Source organism: Peromyscus californicus, unplaced genomic scaffold (genome assembly GCF_007827085.1).
Source record: "Peromyscus californicus insignis strain IS unplaced genomic scaffold, ASM782708v3 Scaffold_24__1_contigs__length_46423439, whole genome shotgun sequence".
Taxonomy (NCBI): domain Eukaryota; kingdom Metazoa; phylum Chordata; class Mammalia; order Rodentia; family Cricetidae; genus Peromyscus; species Peromyscus californicus.
The window spans coordinates 28199683-28221065 of NW_026294535.1; the positions used below are offsets into that span (position 1 = coordinate 28199683).

Genomic DNA, 21383 nt, shown 5'->3' on the forward strand with positions numbered 1-21383 from the left:
ACAGGGCCTTTGGCAATGTAAGCGGGACATTTTTGTAACGTAGCAACGTGAGGGTACTGGCATCTACTGGCATCTAGCAGGTAAAGGCATCCTACATCGCCCCCTTAACCTCCACCAAAGAATCAACGAGCCTGTTAATGGCCTGGTGTCGCGCCTGAATAGAAGGGGTGATTGATTTTTGACAGGAGGGAGTGGTTTTGACCGCTGCCTATTGGGGGTCACCAATCTTCAAATACTAATTCTTAGGCCAACCCACTACTGATGGCAGAGAAATGGATCACCAGAAGTCCTGGAATGCAAACCAGATGGAGGCAACATTATTTCCTTTTTGTCTAAAACAATACGTCATCCTCAAGACCAGGTTTTTGGGTTCTTTCTGCTGTCATCGCCGGCAGCGGCCTCCTTGGGCTTTTCTGACAATGGCAAACCGAAACCCGAAGCCCTTTGGCGCCAGGGCTTCTGCGTGGGTTGTGGGCTTCTTCCCTACTTCAGCCATCAGCGGCGGGGAAAGCAAAACACTTGGGGAATGAGGTGTTTTCACAACGTCATCTGTTTAGTCTAGACGAGGAATGTTGCTCTTTCACGACAGGAAAGCTGTGGATTCCAGAAGCTGCAACTCCGACCGGAGACAAGCCTGCACCGGGGCGTCCTGCACCCCGGAGTCCATCATGTGGCCTTTGCCTCGCAGAGGGTGGCGGGAACCCCGTGGGGCGGCGACACACCCGATCTCGGTGGCTCCGGGCCGGTTCCGAGTGCTCAGGCAGCTCCGGACGCGGAGGGTAGGGACGACTGGGGATGGGGAGGTGACTGGGTGGGGAAGAGCCGCCGGTGCGCGGGAAGCCGCAGGAAGAGGCGGGATTCCGGTCTTTTGTCTCTGGGCCAGAGCTGGGCACCGGCCGCGGGAGCCTAGCTGTGCGAGCCGGCCGGGACCCCGCGGTGGGCGTGGCCGGAGCGGTGGGCGTGGCGAGCGAGCGGGACCACGCCCCCACGGCGAGTCTTTAAAAGCGGGCGCGCGCGCGCGCTGCCGCCGGTTTCCCCCCCGATCCGCTCGCGGGTGTCCTCGGTTCCCCGGCCTCGCTAGCTCCGCCCGCTCGCCGCGTGCTCCCGCCTCCCTCTCGGGTGAGTCCCAGGCAGCCCGCGCCGCCCCGCGATCCCTGTCATCTCCACCCCTGCTCCCGACGGTGCTCCCACCCATCCTCCCACTTCTGCCCTGGGGTCCTCTAGCACACCTGCTGTCGCCCCATGCCCATCCCTGCCCTGGGACCTCCTGTCCTCGCGGGGTGGGGGGGCAGGTCAATCATCCCCGGTGACCTGGGGAAGAGGCGAGCTGGGGAGTTTCTCGTGGCTGCCCGGCTCCTCTTTTTTTGTAGCCTTAGGCTCCCTCCCCGGGTCGATTTTCCCCTTGCCTTCGGGTAGGAGGGCGTTAGAAGCTCCGGTGCTCCTGGACCCCGAGTGGGTGTGCATGACCAGCCTAGCCGAGCTTCTCGGGATCTGGGTGGGGGTGCTCTAGGGTGGGTGGTAGGCGCCTCCACAGCCGCCTCCCCCCCACCCAGCCCCAGTTCTTCCCCTGCCGCGGAACGGAGCTCCGGGCCATCGCCTTTGTTCGGTGGTCTCTGCCCGCCAGGCACGGGATCTTGACTGTAGAAGAAACCCCGAGTGAAATTCCAATGGGTCGTTCCTAGCTTTCCCCGGTACTTTCTACCTTTGAGGTACAACGGGGGGGGGGGGGGGGGGGATGCAAAATTGCTCGATTGAGAAATTCTGCAACAGGTCCTAAGAGTCACCACCTGGGGTTCAGAGCTGGAGTCTGGTGTAGGCATTCCTGGAGTGGAGGGAAGTGCTCTCGGAACTTCTGTCCCCCTTGGAAGCCAGGACGTTGAACCGTGTTTGTTTACATGATTACTCAAAAGTTTGACTTGTTTTGTTTGAACTGAGAACCACGTACATTTTTTTCTTTATAAATGCTTTTTTAAAAAAAATACAGAAAACAGAACATACTGGATGTAGTAATTTTTTAACTTGGGCAACGAAAATAGTTTAGTTATTGACTTTCCTGATCTGTGTTAAGTCTCTACTTACATTAAAAAAATCAAGACTCTAAAACGGACAACCACAAGGTTGTACCCCGATATCCTTCTACCCAGATTCTTCCAGAAAGTTAACAGGTAGATCTCCAATAAGTCGCACAGTCTCAAAACTGCATAGAAGTGGTATTTGTGATCTTATTCTCTACCATTCTCCTGGAGTTGTTACTGATAATTCCATGACTACCTCTCAAGGCTTTTTGGCCCCTGTATTCTTTTTATGGCCAGGTGGCCATAGAAGTCTATGTCCCAGGAGTCTTTGGAACACTGTTTACTTAGTTATCTTGAATATGGTTGGAGCACACCTGAGCACTCGTTAACTAATAAGGAAGGAACAGATGAAATGAGGTGCAGTTGTGGGGAGCAGTAGAGATTTGTTAACAGATTTTGTCCAAAGTTCTTACCATAAATTGTTAGCAGATTCCTCAATTTTTTTGGCTGATAGGGAATATGCTGGAGACCACACTCAAAGCCGTACTGATTGGAGAACTTTCCTGATGAAATTGCACAATTGTGGACTTGAGGGAAATCGGATCTTTATCAAAAGATAGCATACATGTTGGTATAGGGCCGGGGGAGGGGGAACAGCAGAAAATGAGACGCTAGGTCCAGGCATAACCCTGTCAATAAATAGTTATGGAGAGCTCGAATCTTTCATTTTTGTTCTGTTACAATTTAGACGAATCAGATGAAATGGAGGGAGGGAGCCCTCTAAGGGAGAGGAGATGGCATGGGAGGGTAGAGATAAAGGCAGGAATGTGATTCTCGGGTCAGTACCCACCGGTTTGGTGCCCTTAACAAGTTAACTTACTCTCTGGTCTCAGTTACTTCCTCTTATGAAATGGGTGTAATAGTATACTTGCTGTGTGTGTGTGTGTGTGTGTGTGTGTGTGTGTGTGTGTGTGTGTGTGTGTGAGAAAGGGTAGGGAGTGGGAAGGGAGTGTGTGTGTGTGTCTGTCTGTCTGTCTGTGTGTGGTGGATTCCTCGTGCTTTTAGACCACAGCCCTGGTGTGTGTGTGTGTCTGTGTGTGGTGAATTCCTAGTGCTTTTAGACCACATTCTGACTTTCCTGAAACTTGAATGGTTCTTGGTGGAAGTCTTCCAAGAGAGAGCTGGCTTCCCCTGGAACAGCATCTCCCAGAACTTCCCTCCTTCTGCAGACCTTCAGAGGTTTCCTCAAGGCTCACCACTGCCTGGACCGGCATTTGCTTGCCACCTCTCGGGTTCTGTTGGTTGGGCGTCACCAGGCATCCTCTCTGTGCCTTAACTCCCTAGGGATCCTTTTTTTGTGTGTCACAGGCCTTTTTACAGTCCTGTGAAGTATCTGGACCTCTACTCTAAATGTGTGCTTTTTTGTTTTGTGGTGTTTGTAGTACTGGGGATCAAACCCAGGACCTTGTGAATACTAAGCAAGGACTCTGAGTGGAGCTACAATCAGCCCTTTTGATTTTCCATTTTGAGACAAGGTTTTGCAAAGTTTCCAAAGCTGGCCTTGAACGTTAGATTGTCCTGCCATAGTCTCCCAACTAGCTGGGATTACAAGTATGTGCCACTGTGCCTGATCGAAAACGCTTTTAAATCTATAAAAGATAATGTGTGTAGGAATGAGTTAACCAGACCCAGATTTAAAGGAATTATGTTTCTTACATTAAAAACTTAGATCTAGAGGAGTGTTTCTCATTCTCACTCTGGGAAGCGTGGCACAATTTCTGGTTGTTAATCCTGTTGTAAGTCGTAGAGGAAGAACCGACCACAATGCATTGCGTGTGAATTATTTTCAAAGCCTAGCAGGGTTCTTGCATTCTCATGATCTCCTTGTGTCAACAGTACTAATTAACTGCTTTTGATTAGTAGTAGTCGGTCAGACAGATTATGATACATGAAGATGAAGGGACTTGACAGTTAACTGTAGGACAGGTTCCTGGTGGCCTCACCAGAGAAAAATGGAGAGAGAGTGGAATCCAGGATAGCCAAGACTAGGAATCTTTGCCATAGCTGTAGCTGACAGTGCCACTATTTCCTTGTGGCTGGCAGTGAGCTTTGTTGGTGTTCTAAGTCACGTTGGTAATTTTGTTTTCGTGGTTAATGCACAGTTAATATGTCAGGTCTTCTTCCATCCATAGAATGGGATCATGATAGTGCCTACTTCAGTTGTGAGGATTTAGTTAATAAGCTGCTTAACGTGAGTGAAGATGGTAAACATTACAGGAGTATTTGTGATGGCCACTACCTGCTGCGCAACAGACACTGTTGTAAGGGTTCTGCATATATTGCTTAATTTCAGAACCGCTTTATGATATAAACAAGCATTATTGAAATAAGAGAACAAGCAGATGCGACCTAGTCAACCTTTATCGTTTGCCAAATAAGCAGGAATCATAGCATCTAAGTCCATGTAAAGGTCATGAAGATGTTGAATTGTTTGGATAGTGTATCTGGTCATATTCACAGACTGGGGATTGCTATGGCATATCTTGGGTCCAGAGATTACCAGACTTACAGCATAGCTACATTTAATTCTAGTATGTGACGGGGCAGGTACCGTTCACATCCATGTCAAAAATTTCGCCATACTTCCGTTGGAGGCATTGTGGTAACAACATGGACATTATTTAAAACGGAGAGGCCGAGTTTACTCCGTTGAAGGGAGGTTTCTTTCCGTGGTGAAATTAGACTTGGGTTAACAGAGAGGAGAAGGAGTTTTTGTTGGAAGTTACAGTTTGAGTGTGTGTTGACTTCACTGAATGGGTGAATTCTGGGTGGGCAGGAATATATTCCTGGGCATGTAATATGGGAACTCAAAGACAGAGAACTCTCGGTGATTTGAATGATCTCAGTCTTTAATGTTCTTGTGAAACAAACAAACAAACGAAAACAAAAAACAGGGAATTTTAGGGATAGCTTCAAAACATGAGTCTGCTCTCCTGCTTTGGAAGTCAGTGACCTCAGGAGTCATGGACAGTTGAACTTGGTGCCATGTCCAGGCCCAGTGGTGTTTCTGAAGAGGAGGAGGCAGTAGTGGAGTTGCTGGTGCTCTTCCAGGTCCTTTTACCTGCTGTCTCATTAAATCCTCCTCCGTTTCCAAATTACAGTCCAGGGAGTCACAGCTCAGAGATTAAGGACGTTGCTAGGATCCCAGAGGTGGTGACGAAGACCTCAGTATTTCCAGTTCTAACTTCCACGTTCGTGGTATTGTACCAGAAGTATCAGTAAGAGGTCTCGAGGTAGGTGTGTGTACTTCAGTTTTCAGGGCAGGCATGTCACAGTGATCGTGAGTGCACCACCTGGGCCGAACCTGATCTTCCTCAAGGAACGCACTCTCAGTGATATGCAAGAGAAAACCATTTTACTACCTCAGTAAAATGAAAACGGCGCTAAAATTTGTTTCCATCGTGTGTGTGTGTGTGTGTGTGTGTGTGTGTGTGTGTGTGTGTGTGTGTGTGGTGTAAACACGTTTGTATGGGTGTGTGCATGGGTGTGTGTACATGCAGGTAGAGACCAGCAGTCAGAGTTGGGTGTCTTCCCTGATCACTGTCCACTTTATTATTTATTTATTTTTGATAAGGTCTCTCACTAACCCTGGAGCTCATGAATTCAGCTATGACGGCTAAGCCAACGAGTTCTAGAGCTCTACCTCTGTTTCCGCAGCGTTGAGACTGCACACACATGCTGCTGTGGCCAGCTCTTGTGTCCGTACTGGGGACCCGTGCTCAGGTCGCTCCCCCGTGAGCCCCGTGCCGCGGACGATTTGCTGGCTGTGCTGTGTCGTCAGCCCTGTTTCCATATTTTTAAAAATCATTTTGTGTATGTGGATATTCTGCTGGTCTGGAGGCATGTGTACCACACAGGTGTGTCTGCTCCCTGAGGAGGCCAGGAGAAGGTGTTGGATGGCCGGAACTGGAGTTACAAAAGGTTGTAAGCTGTCATGGGGGGGCTAGGAACTGAACCCAGGTCCTCTGGAAGAGCAGCAAGTGCTTTTAACCACGGAGTCACCTCTCCAGCCTGTTTATGTATCTTTACCACCAAAGAACAAGTCCCTAAAAGACACTCTCCCGTATAATTCTTTGTGTGTATATGTGTGTGTGGGTGTGTTTGCCCATAGTCCAGAGTGTCTTTATTGCTGTCCATTTATATTTTTTTGAGACAAGATCTCACCAGGCATGGAGCTCACCATTTTTTTTAAAGCTGGACTGGCTGGCTAGAGAACCCCTGAGATCCTAAAGCCTTCCACCCCTAGCTTTGGAATTATAGTGCATACCATCACCTTTTTATGTGGGTGCTGGAGATCTGAACTCAGGTCCTTGTTCATTGCTTACTGAGCCGTCTCTCTAGCCCCTAACTCTGTCTTCAGCTCCTAAACCAATATATGGTATATGGCTGATAGATAATGCCTTGGTTTGGTGTGCTACCCAAAATTGAAGTCTCGTGCATGTGATATGGGTGCTCAGTGAGGCACACCTCCAGCCCCCAGGATGTAGTTGTTGAATTATATTTTGATTGAGTATTTCATAAACAGCAAATAATTACACACTTAGAAGCCGCCTCTCCCCCCAGAGAAACCTACAGAAACAAATTCAAAAGTTAGCTGGATGGAGGGAGGGAGGGAGAGAGGGAGGTCAAGTGCCTTCATAGGCAAGAGTTAGGAGGATAGAGAGAGAATGGATATATGAGTATTTAGAATGAAGTTTACACATTCCTTTAGGCTTGGTGGCATAGGCCAGTTCCCCCAGCTACTTGGAGAGGCTGTGTCAGGAGGATCACAGCCCATGGCCTAGCCGAGCTAAGAGCAGGTTCACGGCCAGCTGAAACAACTCGGGGAGACAACTTAAGTGTCTCAGAATTTTTAAAGAAGTAAATACTAGGCTGGAGGATATAAGTCAGTGGTGGAGTGCTTGCCTAGCATGCGCAAGGCCCGGGGTTCATTCCTCAGTAACACCCACAGACGTTGAATATTGTGACACGATGCGAGACACTGTCATCTGGGTGTCTGCTGCGCAAACACGGTCCTACCAAATTCTCAGAGCTCAGTCAAGAAGGCCCCGCTGTCCCCACTTTCCATGAGGGCAGCGGCAGACACCGTGTGGGCTACACGGCTCGGGTTCTCACGGCGCAGTTCCTCAGCCAGGCTTTAGTGTTGGAGGGCCAGGGTGAGGAGCTGGCTGTCTTAGAAGCCCGATGGAATGGGTGGGTAGCAGGTTACCAAGACACGAAGAAACCGTTGTAGGCGCTGTTGTGTTTATTAAGAGAATTAGACTAAACAGGTAGCTGGAGCAGCAGCAGAAAAAAAAAATCTTCAGCTAGGATGACGTGCAGCCTAATTTCTCTTTAATGGCACCTTTCAAATATAAGCGTAGCCAAAAGTTATTGTATAGGGCAGTGCCATTTATATCCTTTAATTATATCCTTTATTTATATTTAACTTATTTTTATATATAAAATTATATATAAAAATATGAATATAGATAATAATAAATAATATATAATAAATATAAAGAATAATAAATAATTATATATAAATATAAATAATATAAATTATTTATTATAGTAATTTATATTTAATTTATATCCTTTAGTGAGCCACTGTTCCCCAAATCGGGCTCAAGATGACACTGGCTGGTAAAAAAAAATTCCCCTTTTGAGAGAGCAGACAATAGCCAAGTTTCTAGGGTAACAGTGAAGTGTTTTATGCGGAAGTGTTGAAGCTGGAAACGTTTAAAGTCTGGGTTTATGCACAGAGCCGCGCCAAAACGTTAGTGTTGGATCAGGTGACTTAAAACCGCCTAAGTGGGGGGCACGGACACTTGAATGCACAGGTCCAGTCCTCTAGGGTGCCAAAGACAGAACCAGCAGTAGAAGAGTGACTTGACCCATGGGGCTGGAGAGATGGCTCATTGGTTCCGAGGACTTGGGATTTGGTTCCCAGGACCCACCAGATGGCTCCAAACCAGCTGTTGGTCCAGTTTCAGGGAATCTGTTGCCCCCTTCTGGCGTCTACTGGCATTGCAGCCATGTGAACAAAGACGTATGAGCAGGCAAAAAAAAAAAAAAGCTCACATATATGAAGTAAAAATAGATCTAAAAAAGAAAACAAAACATTGAGAATGACTTGACCCATGTGGTCACTTTGCAGGTCTCATTGGTTCCCTTAGAGAAGGGTGACTTCGCACCAGGTGAGCCAGTCAGCCTCTAGTCACGGCTCCCGAGGGGTGAGTCTCTTGGATTTGGATTGGTGCTTTAGACCGAGGAGAAGCTGGAAGGTTTCGCATACGCGTTGGCATGGAAACCAAGCGTTTTCGTGTAGTGCGTCGGGCAAATCCTAGTTCCGCGGGCCACAGTGAAAACCCGAGAACGAGAGCGAGAGCAGAACACGCCGGGGCTTGGCCTACGACGCACGGAGAGGGATTTCATTTGTGGTCTTAGCGTTCTGTCAAGGAGCCCGTGGGACTGGGGCAAGGCACGCAGCCCAGACTGCTCGGTGCAGGTCCAGTCTGCCGTGATTAATGGCAGCTGTTGTCCGAGGAGCGTGGCCAAGAAAAGAAAAAGAAAACAACAAAAAACACTGAAGCCTTGCATCTCTTACAAATATGCACAGTGATGCCAAGAGCGACAGGGATAGAGGGTTATCATATGTTCTCCTGCCAGATTCGGGTCCCGTCTCCGGGGGTTCGGACCAAATGTGTGAAGTTGAACTTCATTTCTTTAGACAGCCAGTGTGGGGAGTGAGAGCGTTGTTATACTTATGCATTTTAATGTCCGGGAAGGAGGCTTATGAGTGACTGATCAGCTACAGGTTTCCTTGACTTTGTGGTCCTACGGCTCTGATGTTTGGAGGTTGTTCCGTGGATTTTCTTACCGATGGAGGATTTTATCTTTACAGCATCTCTGTAGTGAGAGCTACCTTCCCTGGTTTATAAGACAAGCACAACGTTGCAAAAAAAAAAAAAAAAAAAAAAAAAGAAAGTCCAAACCCGTCCCCCTGCTCTCCCTTCTATCGTGGAATGGGTATACATACAAAACAGGGTCACAGGAAGAGCAACTGATGATAGCTACCCGTCCGCTGTCCTAAAACAGAGAGCAGAAATCCCACTGAGGCTTCCTGGGGCTGTTTTTGCCTACAACGAAGAAAAGGTTCTTAAGATTCCTTAGGAAAGCCCTCGAGATGGATGGGACTTTAATGTCTAGATACACACCATAGGAACTGATAGCAAGTGGCCAAGACTGAGATGTTGTAGAAGTGAGAAATCAAGGTACATGGCAAGCAGAATATTGTAGAAGGCCCGGGTATTTCCTGAGCTTAGCCATAGCCACACCTGGCTGCAGTGGCATGCACAGGGTGGGTAAGGGCAGACTTATCAGTGAATTTAAAGTACCTGTTACCACATAAAGAAAGGGACATACTAACTCCTTTAAAAAAAAAAAAAAAAAAAAACTAGCCGGGCGGTGGTGGCTCACACCTTTAATCCCAGCACTTGGGAGGCAGAGGCAGGCAGATCTTTGTGAGTTCGAGGCCGGCCCGGTCTCCAAAGCGAGTTCCAGGAAAGGCGCAAAACTACACAGAGAAACCCTCTCTCGAAAAACCAAAAAAAAAAAAAAAAAAAAAAAAACTAAATCCAGACTGCTTTTCACAGCATAAATGATCAGTTGGGTTTCTTTTGTTTAAAATGTGTCTGAACGTTATCCAGGACAACGTAATCTAACCTTGGTCTTGCTAGAGTTCTGTTTCCTCATTGAGATTGCTCCAGAGATAGATAACACGGTCAAAGAAAGCTGGCAACCCGGCTGAGACTAAATCGTTGGTGTTTAATATGAGGGACACACCTTGATAACAGGAGTGCCTCAGTATCCCAGTGATCACCTATAAACCTGGACCGAACCTCTGGCCTCCGTAGGACTCACGAGGGACCCTCCCTCCAGCAGACGCCTCTTGCACACGTGAGCACTGCAGAACCCAAGTGGGTATCCTTGGAGGCCAGGGCAGTCAGTATTGCCACCGGCCCTTCAGACTCAAGCCACGGCGAGCTGTTGGAGCTAGCTAGTGTTTTGTGTCTTGGGTTAAGTCAGGCGGAAGTTTCAGAGTTGCAACAATGAAGCACCTGTTTCCACAGAGGGGATAAAAGATTGAGGCCACATCAAAAGGCAGGGCGGAGGGGATGGTCTCACAGCAAGCCTTCAACAGTTACAGACCCTTGGGATGCTTTTATTCCTGTCTGGGCAGAAGTAGGGTTTGTTTTTTTTTGTTTTTTTTTGTTTTGTTTTGCAAATCAATACCTAGTGCTTAGTGGTCACTAGTGATATCTGTCAAGTGTTTGTGTGGAGCAGTGTTGATCTTGTTTATCTCAAGGAACAGGCTCTGATTTCACAGGGTTTGGAAATTAAATTCAATGGCTCATAAAACTGAGGTGTTCAGGAGGAGTTGAAGTCCAGCCAAATCAGGGGCTCGGGTACTTGAAGGGTGTCTCTCTTCCTCTAGGTTGGCTCCTTGGGTTCTCTGTTTACAGGAACCAGCACCTCTCTTCCTTATTCACCCCATTTTAAAGCGCAGCTCCGGGTTTACCTTTCGCTGAGCTGGATTGGCAAGAGGTTTTGTGTTCATACCTGGTTGAGGGTTGCCATGGTGTGAGCGGTTGGTTTGGTTCGGAATGCATGTTGTAACCCAAACTCCCAGTGTTGGGAGGCGGGGCCCGGCAGAAAAACTGAGGACTGAATGGATTAATGCCACTCTAAAAAGGTTCTGGGGGTGGGTTTCTTTCCTTGCTCTTCAGCCGTGTGAGGACAGTGTCCCTGTACTGAAGACACAGTCTTGGAAGCAGAGACCAGGGTCCCACAGCGGACACCAAGCCTGCCAGCCTCTTGGTCTTGAACCTTTCTGACTTCAGAACTCTGAGAAATACATTTCTTCGTTTGACCAGTCATCCAGACTGAATCTGTTAGAGCGGCACAAACCGGGCTGAGATCAGCAGGGCCAGTGCCGTGGGAATGAGTGCTTTCAAGCTGTGTGTGGTGACGTTCTGTACGGGAATCCTGCTTGACATGACCTGTTCTGCTCAGCACATGACTCTGGCACGATCCCAGGCTCCTAGAGGAGACACTAGACCAAACAAAGACAGTAGGATGCCCGGATTGTTCCTTAGCAGACACCGCACACGCCAGTGCTTTTGAGAAAGTCCAGATATATTCTGGTTGGCTGGAGCCCGTGTTTGTCTAGCTCAGCATGGAAGCCCCTTCCTCCTGCCCCGGGGTGTGCGGCTCAGCCTTTCTTGCTGGTGCCGAAGACATGCTTCTGTCCGTCAGCCTTGCCTCAGTGCCTTGGCCCCTTGGGTGGCCCGCTGTCATATCCCAGGAGTAGGTTTTTTTTTTGTTCTAAGATAGAAGTACTGACGTTTTCAAGAGGATGAGTACACTGGCGATGCACACCCCTGGTCATCATGGCACAGCATGACGCCTCTGCCTTACTCTGTTTTCTTTTGCTCTAACATACCCGGAGCTGGATTGCATTATCAAGGAGTCTATTTTGGCTGAGAGTTCGGGTGGCTGTGAAGTCTAGGATTGATGACCACAGAGCTACGCGCTGTCCCGTGTGCAGCAGAGTGGAAGGCTGTACAGGAAGCGTGTTCATACAGAGCATTGCCTTCTAACAGCCCTCTGCTGGGAGAACCAGTTCATTCCCTCTGGACATGTAATAACGGAACCCCCGGGAGCCAAATACCTACCACAAGGACCATCCCCTCAGGCTGCCTTAAATTCCAGAAGGAGTTTGGTGGACACTAATGACACTCCAGTCCTATCAAGTTTCTTACATGCTTGCCTGAATTTTGGCTTGAACTGGTCAGTTTCTAACTCACGTGAGCTGAGAGAGATGTTTCTTCCATGCTACTCTGGATGAAAGTCTAGGGTGGTACCACCAGAAGAGGGATTGTATAAATTGTATACATCTTTAATTGTATAAATATTTAATAAAGGCCTTATTGGGAAACCTTATAGAGTTCTGGACCCACCTTACTGGTTGTGTGGGAATCCATCCTCTTTTAATGTTCAAGATTGAAGCTTTCCCCCTCCCCCCTGCTTATCATTACTTCCGGTGCGTTCTAATGATATGGTTTATATTTGTAAGGAAATGTCAGCTTTTATAACCAGCCGTTTCCTAGAGGGGTAAGCAACACACCCAGAAACTTAGCAGGCAGAGGGCTCCAAATACCCCTCACAAAAGGGAGGGCCAAGCCGGGCGGTGGTGGCGCACGCCTTTAATCCCAGCACTCGGGAGGCAGAGCCAGGTGGATGTCTGTGAGTTCGAGGCCAGCCTGGGCTACCAAGTGAGTTCCAGGAAAAGGCGCAAAGCTACACAGAGAAACCCTGTCTCGAAAAACCAAAAAAAAAAAAGGGAGGGCCAAAAAAAAAAGTGTTGGGAAAAGGGATGATTCCACTGCGTGGGTACACACCACCGGTCAGGGGATGTCAGACACAAGGTCCCTTCTTAGTAGGCTCAAACAGCTAAGAACGCTGGCACTCGGAAGTGGGCCCATTAGAGGTGTCCGGGGAGGCCAGTTTGTTAAGGAGGATTAGAGACTGTTGCCCCTCGATCATAGGCGATCTGGGATTAATCTTGTATTTCCCATCACATCAGACCCTGTTCCTAGATCGCCTCCAACATACTTCCTCAGTCACTGCTGAGGAGGGGACTTGGTAGCATTTTCTGTAGGCCTAACAAACCTGCCAGAGTTTGGCTGGATTAGTGGGGGGCTTTGGGGTGAGTGAAGCGCACAGCAACTAACTTGGCAGCCATCTGGGCGGTTTGTTGTGGTGACCTGTTGTGGTGACCACCGCGGGGCTGGGTGCTTGCAGTTGTACTGGCCACAGACGGTGAGGCAAGCTGTAATTGGCCTGAACGCCAGCAGGCACATAGAAGCAGGTTCATAGCTTACGTACATTACATGTTAAGAATTGAACGTCTTTACAGTGAATGAAGCGTGCATATAGCAAATGACTCTACTTAAACGTGAGGGCAGCCGCCCCCGGGGTTAATTCCTGTGGATTCTAGCGGCCTGTTCTGTGTTCTACTTTGATGACCCGACTCTTCCACTGAATGCAAGTCCTTCGTCTCCTGGGAAGAGAGAGGCTGTCCGAGCCCGTTTCCTAATGAGAGCTGTAATTTGGGAGAGAATGGGGCTATGCTGGGGGAACGCAGGCCTTTGAAATGCGTGGCTCAGGAAGAAGCCGGATCTGATCCTGCGCTTCTCCTTGGGCGTGGGGAACTTAGGAGAAGCAAGCGCGGGGCGCCCTAACGCATCCTTGCATCCTTGGTTCCGCAGAATGCCGGTCTGGGGCGGTGGAAATAAGTGCGGGGCCTGCGCGAGGACCGTGTACCACGCCGAGGAGGTGCAGTGTGATGGGCGCAGCTTCCACCGCTGCTGCTTCCTGTGCAGTGAGTATCGTCCCCTCCCCTTGCGAACACGGTGTGTAGAAAGCTCCAGGTTACTTTGTGAAGAAAAGTTAACTCCAGCCAAGAGTCGCATTTTACAGCGGCAAGGGGTTTCTCTGTGCCTTTGGTCTTAGGACACTGAGTGCCCGGCCCTCCACTCTGGCCATTTGGTCCTCTGCAGTTTGTCACCCGTGTCCCCGGTTCAGTGAGGGCTTGGTGGCGGTTGGCAGTCCGGCACACCCTGTGTGTGTTTGGCTTGGTTTTGATAAGTAAGTTGATCTTTACCAGTTGGCTGAGTTCCTTTCTGACATTTTTTTTTTTTTGGGGGGGGGGTTCGAGACAAGGTTCCTCTGTGTAGTTTTGGTGCCTGTCCTGGAACTCACTCTGTAGACCAGGCTGGCCTCGAACTCACAGAGATCCGCCTGGCTCTGCCTCCCGAGTGCTGGGATTAAAGGTGTACGCCACCCACCACCACCGCCCTGGCCATCTGACATGTTCTTAGCATACCGCAGACTGAGGTTCAGTCTATGAGCTTAGTTTCAGAAGCTCAAATTTGACCTTCTATGGTATTGTTAGGTACTAGTGGTTACTGGTATTCTTAATTTGGGAGAGTATAGGACACCAAGGGTCCCTATAGGCATGATGGGAATTATTGTTATTTATATAACAACATATATCTGTGTGCTCTGAAGAGTCAACACCCCCATAATAAGAGAAATAAGAAGAGAGAAACCCCCTTCACAAGACCCCAGAAGTCTAAAGTTTCAAAGCAGTAGCCTCATGGCTTGAGAAAGCCTCCTCATCAGTCACCATGAGTCAAATGATAGAACTTTCCTTAATGAAGAATCCATACATGCAGAGTTCTGCCTTATTTATAGCGTTATACAGTGAGAAGTACCGTATTGCAAACACAGTTTAAAGATAAAGAGTCCATATTTTAAGCATCAATTTACTGGGCAGGTGTGGTAGCAGAGACCTTTAATCCCAGCACTCAGGAGGCAGAGACAGGCAGATCTCTGAGTTTGAGGCCAACCTGGTCTACATATCAAGTTCCAAGGCAGCCATGTGACATTGAGGAAACACTGAGACCCTGTCTCCAAAAACTGCTTACATTAAGAATTAAACTTTAGGGGAAAACAAACAAACACAAAACCCTTTCAAATGTGGCTTGTCTCATCTCCATAGATGCCAACATTCAAGTTGTCTGGACCAACGTACATACAGTATGACAGCTTCCCAGTAAAACCTAACAGGACGCTGTGCTTACAAAAAGTAAAATTATTACACAGGCACGTTTTCGTGACTTTATAATGGCTCTTCCTCAGACTTAGTTGAACTGTTTCTTTTCCGAGGCCATGGCTCTTTTCTCTTGGTGATTTTTTTTTTTTAAAGGGGAATCCATATTTTAACAGGCATGTAACTAAGCAAAATGTTGAAAACCTGAAATGCAAATACTTTAGGAATAGTTCTCATTTTTCTTCTAGGTTAAGCCCCGCTGCTTGTACTGTAACAAAATCAGTGTTTATTTACAACGCTTTCCTAATGCTTCTCTCAGCTGACTGGAACCTTACAAGGGAATTCGGGGTCACTTACCGATCTGTGACAATTCGCTGCAGAGATCATCGAAGAGGGCGACACCCCAGGAAATCGTGGTTTTTAAACCTGTGCTGTGGCAACTAACATACATGGGAATTTTTGGCGTTTGCCATCTGGAGTTTGAATTTAGGATCTTGTACTTGCTAGGCAAGTGCTCTATCAGTGAGCGATATCCCCAGCCCTAACATACATGTTCTTAAGGACAGGTTTCGTATGTACTTACGCTTTATTAAGGCTATTAAGCCTAGAGATTAATAACGTCTAAGCAACTGCATGTTAGCACTGAGCCTGAAGCTGCTGCCGTCCGTGGTAGCTCTTTTTATTCTTCTAGAGAACACGGTAGTCTAAGATATTAGAAGCCACGGCAAACCAGCCAGCCAGCTGTTCTTCTGTCCACCTCCCTGCCCTCTCTTTTAAGGGGGTGAAATTCCTCTCTCTGTCCCACTAAGCTTTGGTTTCCAGCTGCCAGACCATGCCACCAGTGAGTTCCCTCACAATGTTTTTTGATTTGGTTGTGTTTTTTTTTTTTTTTTTCCTCCTTCTCAAGCTGATTTGAAGTTTTAGAAAGTGAACTAATGTCTGGATAAAGCCTGATGACATTTGGCAGTTTTATGATGTGGGGTGCGTAGAACTGTCTTGTGGTAAGGAATCCATCAAGAAAGAATGCGTTCTCCTTTGAGACAGGAAACAAATGCTGGACTCAAACCACTTGATGAGTTTCAGACCCGCTCATCACGGCTGGAGAGAAGCTGGAAGGAGGAGAGATTACTTTTCATTCTAGACTAGAGATGAACACTAGGCTTTTGCATTGAAAACTTTTTATCTGGAATGTACTTTTAGGGGGAAGGGAGCCCAGAGGCAACTCCGAGGCACTCGCTTACTCTTTCGTTCCTTATCAGGTTGTGATGTAAATATTTGGTATGACACGGCAGAAAGAATGAGCGTTAAAGGTGGAGAGGAAGGCTTTGCTGCTGCCGAGAGGCAGATTCTGTACAGAAAACGTTTGAATCTGTGATGCGGAAATTTTGACATTGTTGTGAAGCAGCTCTCATACACACCACAGAGGAAGGTGACTGAATCTGTAGGTGGAGTGGGCTGCCGTAGATGCTGGCTCATGGCTTCTGGGAAACCACAGGATAAACTGGGAGGGAGACAGCCTTTGTCATTTGGAGACACCGCTGTTTTAAGTATGTATTATGTATTACACACACACACACACACACACACACACACACACACACACACACAGAGTTAAATGATGTTGAAAATCTAACTCCCCCACCCCCACCCCCTTAGTGGTCTGCAGGAAAAATTTAGACAGCACCACAGTGGCAATTCATGATGAAGAGATCTACTGCAAATCTTGCTATGGAAAAAAGTACGGACCGAAAGGCTATGGTTACGGCCAGGGCGCTGGCACGCTCAACATGGACCGTGGTGAGAGGCTGGGCATCAAGCCAGAGAGGTGAGAGAGAATGCTTGTTACTGTCTTAAAAGTGGGTAGAACAGGGCTGTTGTTCACCAGCCAGGAGCCTGGGAATGTCCACGCATTTAGCTTCAACTAAGCAAGCAAGATGTAACAGAACCTCTACTAAACGCCAGTGTGAACTCTGTGACATTCTTTAATGTCAAAATATTGACAGTTTTGTACTCAAAGTCTTAGTGATTATTGCAGGGACTTCTAGCCCTGGTTTTATCGGGAAACCACAAGTCTCAGGAAAAGTGACTTAAATTAACATTCCACAGCACTTTGGAGAGCGACTATCCTGAAATTAAGTGTCTGAATCACGAGATGGTTCTGGTAGGAAGCTGAGCAGTCCATGGAAAGTCCTTAGTCACTCTTTCCTCAGGAAATTACTGTCCATTAACTTAAAATTGAAACTATTTCCTGTTTCTGATGATTTGAGGGACAAAGGACCAGAGTGCTAATCTGTTCGTTACTTAGTGCTTCATTTCATGCAAGAGGGTTTCATTTGGAACTTCCTCTCCATCTCCTTCCTTCTTCCCCGATTTTGAAATGGGATCTCCCTGCGTGGTCCAGGGACTGCCACTATAGCTCTTGCGGACACTGTTAAAATGTATTGTGCTTTTAACCCACACTTTTTAAGTGCATTCCTGATTCCCAAGGTTTAATTTCAAAATTTTCAAAATACTTGTTACCTCTAAACCTTCCCGTCAATGACAGCTAAATCCATCCATGACCCCCAAAGTCAGTGTCTGTATGTAGCCATAACTGGAAAAACACAATGACAAAGGGGGTGCTCTTTCTGCCGTTTCTCCCCCTTTCCTGAAATAAGCGAGCTGTGCGTGCAAGCTGTGTGTGTGCAAGATCTGTGTGCAAGCTGTGTGTGTGCGTGACCTATGTCCAGCTGTACCCCCGCCTGTTCCTTCTCGGTGGGGCCACGTTCTGCTCTTCTTCCTTTTCCCAGAAGCCTTTTAATACACAGATGAAAAGGCTTCTTTCACAGGGTCTCCTTGAGAGGTAGCACCAAAGTAAAGAACACTGTCGTTTAGACAGGCAGTGTTTTCAGGTCAGGCTTTCAACTTACTGTTTTAGCCCATCAGCAAGTTGATTAACTTTCATCTGTGATATGAAGTATCCACACCCTGTGAAGCTGTTAAAAGGCCAGAAGGAGGTGATCTGTGTAAAGTTCTTTTTTCAGTTTTTTTGAGATAGGGTTTGAGTAGCTTTGGATCCTGTCCTAGAACTAACTCTGTAGACCAGGCTGGCCTTGAACTCACAGAGATCTGCCTGCCTCTGCCTCCCAAGTGCTGAGATTAAAGGTGTGTGCCACCACCACCACCCGGCCTGTGTAAAGTTGTTTTTTTTGTTTGTTTGTTTTAATATTATTTACTTATTATGTATACAGTGTTCTGTCATTAAGTACAACTGAAGAAACATGCCGTGATTTCATACTCTGAATCAGACAGACAGACACACACACACACACACACACACACACACACACACACACACACAGAGATTCAAAGACTGCTATATAGTCAACAATTCGTGTAGAAAACTCCTAAGTGACTCTAATTCAGAGTGAAGAGAGATGAAGGAGCAGGCAAAGTCTTTGAAAATTTATTTAATGAAAAAAATCAGCATTTCTATATTAAAATCTGATTCATGTGTGTGCTTTAACAATGTATTACACAGTCCTGCAGTACACCTGCCAACTTCAGGTTCTAAAAGGCCCCTGTGGCCAAGAGGATGTTTAGCATATTTTAGTGTGCCTGCTTATGAATGGGGGGAAATAATTCTGCTAAATATGACTTACCCTCATAACCTGTAAGTAGTGACAAAAATACCACCCTGCCACAAGAAAATGTAAAAACCAAAACAGAGTAGCAGGGAAATTTCCAGAAGTATTTCCCATGAAGAAAATAGTTGACTCACACTTCACCTGCCAAAGATATATTGAGCAAATAATCTGTAAAATATGCCTCCCTTTCCTAGTTATGAATGACTTAGACCAGCAATGTGTTTGCAGGTATTTTTACCTCCAGAATAGCTTAGTGTCGACTTTGCCATCTCCTGTGAAATACAGAGCTAGCAATGATCAAGTTGGATTAATGACTGTGGGGGAGACAGAACTGCTTAGGGCAGCGCTAAGGATTTCATAAATTCTGTTCACACTCAGGGAAAGATAAAGTTCCAGCTTGGGCTTGACTTCTAGCACCTGACGAATCCGTACACAGGCTAAGTCAGTCCAGCTGGGCACCTGGGCTCTTCCTTTACTCTGCTGGCTGTCCCACCCTGCAGACTTCTGACACGGCCAGGGGACAGTGCTCCTCCGTTAGCGTGCAAGACATTTGGGGAAACGTGGCCTCATTCTTTTTCCCTTTCCTCAAGCGCTCAGCCTCACAGGCCTACAACAAACCCAAACACTTCGAAATTTGCCCAGAAATATGGAGGTGCTGAGAAGTGTTCCAGGTGTGGGGATTCTGTCTATGCTGCCGAGAAGATAATCGGAGCCGGGAAGGTATATAAGCTGCTGTTTCACACTGGTCACTGTAAGCTCCCCAGCCCTACCCCACCCCCCACCCCCATTTCCATTTCTCACTGGTAACTGTAAACCCCACCCCATCCCACCTCCCACTCCTACCCCTCCCCCCACACCCATTTCCATTTCCCACTTAGATGAAGCTTTTCCAACTGAATTTCTATCGGAATCACTAATTTATGGAACTGATAGCCATGCTCAGCCATCATGTTTAAAGGAACTTTCTCATCAGGCGGGTTCTCTCAAAAGGCCAAACTGCGAGCATCCTGCTTTGTACAGGTTCTGCAGTATTATCAGGGCTGGGACATCAGATGGTCATAGCTGGACTTTAAGAAATCACCACTGAATTCCTTTGAGCTGCTACATTTTCATCCAGGAAGATGGCAACTTCAAAGGAGCAGGCTGGGTTTGCGGCAAGGCTAGAGCCTGCTCCCAGGCAAACTGCCCTTTATGGGTGCTCAGGATATGGACAGGGAGGAGGGCCAGGTCTGGCTTTCTAGCTGACCAAACGGTAGCACGAGGAACTTGCTTGTGGGCTGATTTTCCCCAGCCACCTGCTGCATTAATCAGACCAAAGGAAACAAGCCTCTTAAACGTCCTAACCCATCTGTCTCTTCCAGCCCTGGCACAAAAACTGCTTCCGATGTGCCAAGTGTGGGAAGAGCCTTGAATCTACAACTCTGACTGAGAAAGAAGGTGAAATCTATTGTAAAGGTAAAATTCCTTTGTTTCGGCTCTCCAACGTATCTCACAACCTTCTAGGTTGATGGGGCATCTGATATAAGAGCCCTGAACCGGTGTAGTGTCGCTGTTTGAAAATCAGATGCAGAGGGAGATGTGACAGTGAGTGCACTCTCCCATTCCTCTGTGTAACTCCCACAGGGCTGGGAATTTGGCCGAACAGTAAAGTGCTTATGGAGTACATTCACAAGGCTGAGCCCCGTCCTCAGCACGGCCTCCCCAACAGCCTTGACTTCCTGCTTTAAAGCAAAAACATTTGAGCGTATGAAGATAACAGACCTGTAACTTAGCAGGACTTCATGTTTATAACTCAGCAGGGCCGAACTACACTGCAGTGGAAATTCCTGGCCTTGCTTCACACAAGGATGCTTGTAACAGATCACACTTTAGATCTTACACTGACCTCTGACAGAGTCTACAGTTGGCTTTTAAGTTTATGGACATTTGTCTCAAGTGGTGGGAGCAACAGTTAAGAACTCCGACTAACTCTTCCTCTCCTTTGCAGGGTGCTATGCAAAGAACTTTGGGCCCAAGGGATTTGGCTACGGTCAAGGAGCAGGGGCCCTTGTTCATGCACAGTGATGGTGTGAACCCAGAACGAGGCACTGCACACAGAATCTTCACTACCGAACACAGATGGCCTTCCAGCACTCACTACTGTGAAACTCGACCAGCACCCGGCACTGTGCATGACACCTCTACCTGCACAGGCGGGCTGGACGAGACAGCACTGTGCTCGCTCGCTCGCTCATTTGCTAGCATTTAAGAGCATCTCTTTTACATCTGAAATAAAGTTTTGGCTTGATCTGGGTACTGTCTCTCAGTTAACCTTTTGGAGGAGCTATTGTGATTTTAGGTAGTGGAAGATCATTTGGTTCCTTCCTCCAAAGGAACCAAATTTTGAGATTAAAAAAAAAAGTGTTAAAAAGGCAATCATCTCCTTTCGGCGCTAGGCTAACATTTACACTGTGGAAGTTGAAGGCTTTAAAAAATCATTTTTGAGAATCTCGTATCTATACAGCAAAGTGCAATCGTATTACTCCTAACACACCGCCCCCCAAATGTCATGGTTCTTGTTTTGAGGTGCCCTCCATCAGCTCTCCTTGAGGAGCTACTGGCCATTAGTAGCTACTTGGGGTGGGAGTGGGCTTTCATTCTCTTTTGAAGGTATGGCCACTAGCCGGTTCCCATGTTCCCACAGCCACACACACTCACGGGCAGATCCTTTTATCAGTCAAGCTGCATCCGCTCACGGTTGCCAGGCATCGCATCTCAGAGGTGGCAGCCACCACTGCAGCTCCTTTCCCTTCTGCCCGCTACAGTCTGGTGGTAGGCACTCTTCTTCAATGGGACAGTCGTGGAGGCCGGCCCACAGAGGTTTCTTGGTGAGATCTGAGCTTGCTTTACCCAGAAGGGCTGCATAGGGGATGACTTGACCACGTGCGTGGTTTCCAGGTGTGTGGAAGGGTCTGCACTTGGCTGGCTGTGTGCTTTGATCTAGCAAGGGCGAGGTCTTTTGCCCCTCCCCTTGGCATTGTT

General features: G+C 47.6%; 1 protein-coding gene across 2 annotated transcripts; it reads left to right on the forward strand.

Moving 5' to 3' along the window:
- Window positions 1-437: 437 nt before the first annotated feature.
- Csrp2 (cysteine and glycine rich protein 2) lies at window positions 438-20655 on the forward strand. 2 transcript variants are annotated; one of them, XM_052753315.1, is made up of 6 exons: window positions 438-779; window positions 13391-13503; window positions 16393-16561; window positions 18953-19082; window positions 19724-19817; window positions 20350-20655. In XM_052753315.1, exons 2-6 carry the CDS (start codon window positions 13392-13394, stop codon window positions 20424-20426), a joined length of 582 nt encoding a protein of 193 aa, XP_052609275.1. In that variant the 5' UTR covers window positions 438-779; window position 13391; the 3' UTR covers window positions 20427-20655. The 2 variants fall into 2 exon arrangements, with proteins under 2 accessions (XP_052609275.1, XP_052609274.1); XM_052753314.1 differs by lacking the exon at window positions 438-779 and adding an exon at window positions 998-1119.
- The last annotated feature ends 728 nt before the right edge of the window (window positions 20656-21383 follow it).

Excerpts from the sequence above, each read along its gene's own strand:
- Csrp2 (XM_052753315.1), top strand. The coding sequence starts at position 13,392 with ATGCCGGTCTGGGGCGGTGGAAATAAGTGCGGGGCCTGCGCGAGGACC. Across the intron at positions 13,504-16,392 it reads CCGCTGCTGCTTCCTGTGCA|TGGTCTGCAGGAAAAATTTA; the intron begins GTGAGTATCGTC and ends CCACCCCCTTAG. Across the intron at positions 19,083-19,723 it reads AGATAATCGGAGCCGGGAAG|CCCTGGCACAAAAACTGCTT; the intron begins GTATATAAGCTG and ends TGTCTCTTCCAG.